General features: G+C 44.7%; 1 protein-coding gene across 5 annotated transcripts; it reads left to right on the top strand.

The window, feature by feature from the left end:
• The first annotated feature begins 799 nt into the window (after window positions 1–799).
• CUNH6orf120 (chromosome unknown C6orf120 homolog) lies at window positions 800–5,134 on the top strand. 5 transcript variants are annotated; one of them, XM_024203846.1, is made up of 2 exons: window positions 800–872; window positions 4,081–5,134. In XM_024203846.1, the coding sequence occupies exon 2, from the start codon at window positions 4,118–4,120 to the stop codon at window positions 4,691–4,693; it is 576 nt and encodes a 191-aa protein (XP_024059614.1). In that variant the 5' UTR covers window positions 800–872; window positions 4,081–4,117; the 3' UTR covers window positions 4,694–5,134. The 5 variants fall into 5 exon arrangements, with proteins under 5 accessions (XP_024059614.1, XP_024059610.1, XP_024059611.1 ...); XM_024203842.1 differs by lacking the exon at window positions 800–872 and adding an exon at window positions 940–1,282; XM_024203843.1 differs by lacking the exon at window positions 800–872 and adding an exon at window positions 941–1,505.
• Window positions 5,135–6,041: the final 907 nt, after the last annotated feature.

Raw genomic sequence — 6,041 nt, 5'->3', positions numbered from 1 at the left:
CCCCCCCTGCGCCCTCCCCCCGGCCGCCGGGGGGAGAGCGGAGCCTCCGCCGGGGCTCGCCGCCCTCCCCCCGGGCCTCCGGCCGCCCTCTCCCCCCCTGGGGGGTGGGGGGGGCAGCCGGAGGCTTTTTTGCCTGTGGCAGCAAAAAAGCCAGAGCCGGCCCTGTCCAATGAAAGCTATTACCTCACCCACCTTGTCTCTCTAAATCTCACAGTGGTCCACCCAGTAGGAGTATGACAGAGAGCCATAGCGGGTGAAAGTGCGTTACACGGAGGCTTCGTTATCTAATGTCAAGCACCCACATTTGAACTTTGGCCCGTTCCCACGGGTGTGGAGGTCTTGTGGTAACACCACCTGTTTTCTGATCTGAGTTGGTCCATGGCAAAGATCAAAGTGCAGGGACCGCCTGGGGGTAGGGCTGACCCGGGGCTGGGCTCTGAGGGGGACCGCCGGGGGGCCGGCTCAGAGCGGGAGGGGCCCGGACGCAGCACAAGTCTGCGGGGAGCTCCAGGTGCGGAACGTCCTGCTGTGCCAGGCCAGCTCGGCGCCGGTCGGGCGGGGGCGATGCGGCGCGTGGCTGCCCCTCCTCTCCCTGGGGCCACCTGCACTTCCGGGCCACAACCAGCAGAGCACCGTCTGCAGCGGGGGAGGGGGGCCGCCAGCTGCCCGGAATAGCGGCCGCGCTCTCACGGCATCTGGTTGTCATGGGGACGCCTGGAGGCGGGTAAACACAGCGCCGCCTCCCCCCGCGACCGCCCTCCCTTGGACACAGGCTCTCGCGAGAGCAGGAGGCCCGCGGCCTGGCTCAGTCTCAGCCGCGGAGCACGGCGCGGTGGCAGGCAGCGGGGCGGGTGGAGCTGCTCGGCCTGGGGGTGAGCGGGGGGCCGGGGCGGGCGGGGAGACCGCGGGGAGCCTCCGTCCCACCGCGGGGCTCAAGCTGTTTCCTCGGAAGGCAGGTGCCCTGTAAGCCGGGGGAGGGGCCGCGCCTGTGAGCGCCGCTGTCACCAGCCCGGCTAAGGCAGCGAGCGGGGCTGGGCCTGGCGCCTGTCAGAGGCAGCGACCGGTGCCTGGTGTCCGGGCGGGAGACTGACCCACCCGCGATCGCCGCTGCTCCTTGATCGGGCGGGGCCCCTGGGCTCCGCGGCCACCCCAGCCCTAGGGTAGAGGCTGCGCCGGGGGGTCGCTGACGCTGGCGAGAGCTGAACCCTGCCGGCATCGGGCAGGTTCCCGGGAAGGCTGGGAGGCGACGGGCGCAGCAGAGAACGCGCTCGGCGCGTATGAGGTGTGGGAGAAAAGTGCCCTGCTGCCGGGGTGCCCGGGTCTGGGGAGAAACGTGGCCCTGTTCAGCGTGTGCCGAGAGCTACAGAACGAGGTCATGCAGGCTGGCAAACCCGGGGCAGTCGTTTGTTTTGGTCATCTCTTCCGTCATCCCCAGGAGTGCCTGTGGGCTAAACAGAAAGCAGGTTCTCCCGCTCTGAAAGCTTTTGTTTTCGGAGGAAAAGCTGGTATGTCCTTGGCATCGTCACGTTTCATTGCTTCAGGTATCACTCACCAGGTCTAGCTTTTATATCCCCGTGACCCTGGCTTCCTCTGGCCTTTCCTACTTCTTCAGAGTAGATCCCATTCTTCCTAGTCCAGTGTATGTTCCCTGGGGGAGGTTGCTTTGGCTTCCTCCCCCTGCAAGCTTTTCTTTCATCCTCCCATCAGCGACCCCCTTGGCGCAGCCTCAGTTGTTCCCATGGTCTCTTAATACTCTCATTTACTTCTCCATCTCTTCCTGTTTCATCTTCTCATGGATGTCCCACTACTTCCTCAAATTAAAATGGATAAGGTACTGAACGCATGAATTTTCTGCCTAAAACATTGTCCTTTATCACTTTTCACAAATCCACTGTCTGCCTCATCACTCAAGTGCCATCTTTTGCTTTTTTCCCTCATGTACTTTTGCAAAATTGTGGCCTTAGATTGTAAAAGTCTTTAGGGCAGAACATTCTGCAAGTTATAGGGCTATATAAATCATAGAATCATAGGACTGGAAGAGACCTCAAGAAGTCATCTGTGCCAGTGTCCTACACTCATTGCAGGACTATGTATTATTTCTAGACCATCCCTGACAGGTGTTTGTCTAACCTGCTCTTAAAAATCTCCAATGATGGAGATTCCACAACCTCTCTGGGCAATTTATTCCAGTGCTTAACCACACTGACAGGAAGTTTTTCCTAATGTCCAATATAAACTGCCATTGCTGCCGTTTAAGCCCCTTGCTTAAAGAGGCTAAGGAGAACAATTTTTCTCCCTTCTCCTTGTAACAACCTTTTATGTACTTGAAAACTGTTATCATGACCCCTCTGTTCTCTCTTCTCTAGAATAAACAATTTTTTCAATTTTCCCTCATAGGTCATGTTTTCTTGACCTTTAATCATTGTTGTTGCTCTTCTCTGGACTTTCTTCAATTTGTCCACATTTTTCCTAAATGTGGCCCCCAGAACTGAACACAATACTCCAGTTGAGGCCAAATCAGTGTGACGTAGAGCAGAAGAATTACTTCTTGTGTCTTGCTTACAACACTTCTGCTATTACACCCCAGAATATTTGGGTTTTTTTGCAAGTGTTACACTGTTGACTCATATTTAGTTTGTGATCCACTATGACCCCCAGATCCCTTTCTGCAATACTGTACTCCTTTCTAGGCAGTCATTTCCCATTTTGTCTGTGTGCAACTGATTGTTCCTTCCTAAGTGTAGTACTTTGTATTTGTCCTTATTGAAGTTCATCCTATTTACTTCAGACCATTTCTCCAGATCATTTTGAATTTTATTCCTATCCTCCAAAGCACTTACAATCCCTCCCAGCTTGGTGTCATCCACAAACTTTAAAAGTGTACCCTCTCTGCCATCATCTAAATCATCAATGAAGATATTGAACAGAATCAAACCCAGAACTGATCTCTGCGGGACCCCACTCAATATGCCCTCCAGATTGACTGTTTAATTATGTTTATTTTTAGAAAGCTAGGTGAAATTTGTACAAGAACTTTGATTGAAATCTCTTGAAGACAGGGACTCTCCTGTATGAGTGGAAAGCACCTAATCCATTTTGGGTACTACTATAATGCAAATAACTGCTTACATTAATATTCAATTATAACTCTTGTAGTTTTTTATGAAGGCGATAAAGTCTAAATCAAGAGTGGTGACAAACATTTTGGGCTGAAATATGACACTCTTGGTAGATTTAGAATACTTAATTTTAAATGCAAAAAAATTTGATATGGTCAACTTTATATTCTGAAACCAGGCATGGTACTTAGAACTGAAATGTTGCCTCTTTGCACATGGCCTTTTCACATTCAATATGACAGTATTTGTTATGAGAAACGTCCTTTGAATTTCACTTATGTACACAAACTCAGCTGTTACATTAGCAGTTTTTACACTTATTTGAATAGCTCCATGATTTCTTAAACTAACTATTTATATGTTTTGATAGAGCCACTAGCTTGTTTACTTATATATGTAATCAATCATAATTCTCAATATGCAGGGGTCCCCGTATATATTTCTATACACAAATCCAGATCTGTACCTCAGTATGCTACTAAAACTAGATGGAAAAACCAAATGACATGCCCAAAACTATTCTAATACAAACTAAGTTAAGCTTCTTCAAACACAAAGGCCTTAATTGAATACTTTTTCCAAACCATAAAATCACTACTGTAGCGTATCCTTTTTTGACAAAAGGTCTAATTCCACCCACCTACATGTTAAGTTTATTAATTTGAAATAAGATATTCACCCAGTACTGTAAGTTCACATCAGCAAGCTAATGTGTTTGCTGAGCAATTGCTACTTAAAACTGTTTACGCTTATCTAGTTAAGCAAATCAAGTATATTAAACCTCACATTAGCACATTTACATTTTTGATAATAGTTATTGGTCCCATATAAGATATCAAAGAATACACTTCACTTAAGTTAATTTTATAAGGACTTGGGTACTTTAAAGACAGGAATGTAAGCGATCTTTTCCAAGAGTGGACCACATTGAAACCTGAATTATTTCTTCTATATTTAACAGGGTATTTACAACACATGATGTTGGAAGAGTTCCTTTAATGTCAAACATAAGAGTTATGGCAGCACATTGGAAGAAAATGTTGGTGATCCTTCTAGCAGCTCAAACATTACTTATGGGTGATAGCTTTGAGGAAGAGGATGTACCTGATGAATGGATTCTTCTTCATGTAGTCCAAGGTCAGATTGGAGCTGGAAACTATAGCTACTTGAGACTAAATCATGAAGGGAAGATAGTACTTCAGATGCAGAGTTTAAAAGGCGATGCAGATTTGTATGTATCTGATATGACCCTTCACCCGAGTTTTGATGAATATGAGTTACAGTCTGTAACTTGTGGCCAAGATGTTGTTTATGTACCAGCCCACTTCCGCCGCCCAGTGGGAATAGGAATCTATGGTCATCCCTCTCACTTGGAGAGTGAGTTTGAAATGAAAGTATATTATGATAGAACAATTGTAGATTATCCATTTGGTGAGGCTTCCTACAACCCAGAAGAGATGGAGGCAAGCCAGAAGCGCACTCATTCACCAGAAGATCAATCTCAGGATGAGGAATCTATTTTTTGGACTATACTCATTGGAATTTTGAAACTAATACTTGAAATTCTTTTTTAAAATAATCAACTGGACATACACTGGACTAGAGTGCACTTATAGCCTATGACATTGAACATGAATGGCTTGCTGTGAGCATTGGTACTCTTTGTAAAGTTACCTGAAGAGGTATTCAGGTTACTTTTTCTATGCTGAAGAGGGGAAAAGCAAAGCCATATTTAATTTTGTATTGAAGCCCCCTTCCCACCTTCCAGAAGTAAAATGAGCAGAAAGCACAGTATTTGTATAGTTTTCTTCATAAATCAGGGTTAAAGTGAATGTACAATAAAGGGAATCTTATTAAAATGTATCACTTTGAACAGGTGCATAAGAAAATGGACCTTGATAATTCACTGTATTTTCTATTAAAGTGACAATTTTATACAAAGAAAAAGTTGTAAAATCTGAAAGGTGCAGTTTTAACAACCCCATCCAATTTAAAATAAAGAACTAATTTTCTAATCTCTTTGCAGCGTGAACAGCTCTTTAGCAAGTGGCACTTTAAAATGCTGGCAACCATTGGAATTGAAAGCAGTGTAACAAAGACCAGGAAATATCAAGGTCAAGATTTAAGGTGAACAGTGATTTTAGGTGCCTAGTTAGATCCAATTTAAAGGAGCTTGACTTTTCGAAGTGTAGGTGCTCAGTGCTTTCTCAATCTGCTCTCTAAGGTATCAAGTTGCGCATTTAAACTGAAGCACCCAAAATCACTTAATCACTTTTTAAAATCATGACCTGAATCAAGTTTGCCATCTTCTTTATTATCTCTGCAGGTAGAGGCTGATCTTTCTAGTCAGGGAAAGAATTATAATGAATTAGTTATTCAGCTATTTTTGTATCTGTAAATATATATAAGCAATATTGTCACTGCTCATTAAAAGCAACTCAGCCTGCATTATCATAAGCAGGAAAAGGTTTTTCTCCATATATGTACCCCTAATTAAGTGTAACCACAATTTTAGTGCCACTTCCATAGTATCATCTGTTCTTTATGGTTGTTGGTGCATCTTTATGAAAATTAGATGCATTTAACTCTTGGAGTGCAAGCTATTTTCAGTTATAGGGACTTAAAGTAGTTCATAATAAAGGAGACTGGATTTGAAACTTTTAGGTATTATTAAATTAAAGCAACACTGATTATTTAAAAGTAATTGAATGCTTTGCTTTGATTGAATCATGGGGAATAAAACTGAGTGCTATGCAAATACCTAAACTTTTGTGTAGCTTTCTCTCCATGTAGAAGTTATTGCTATGCAACATTGGCATATACAAGTGTGTTGCTATAAACTGCCTCTTTGAGAGGACTTTCTGAAAGTTTTCCCTCTTGAATGGAAATTTGAGTTGTCAATCTAAACTGCTATGACAGAAT

This window comes from Terrapene carolina, unplaced genomic scaffold (genome assembly GCF_002925995.2).
Source record: "Terrapene carolina triunguis isolate 2854851 unplaced genomic scaffold, T_m_triunguis-2.0 Scaffold85, whole genome shotgun sequence".
NCBI classification, from domain to species: domain Eukaryota; kingdom Metazoa; phylum Chordata; order Testudines; family Emydidae; genus Terrapene; species Terrapene triunguis.
The sequence above is the reverse complement of the archived record's forward strand: the minus strand, read 5'-3'. Positions and strand labels throughout refer to the sequence as shown.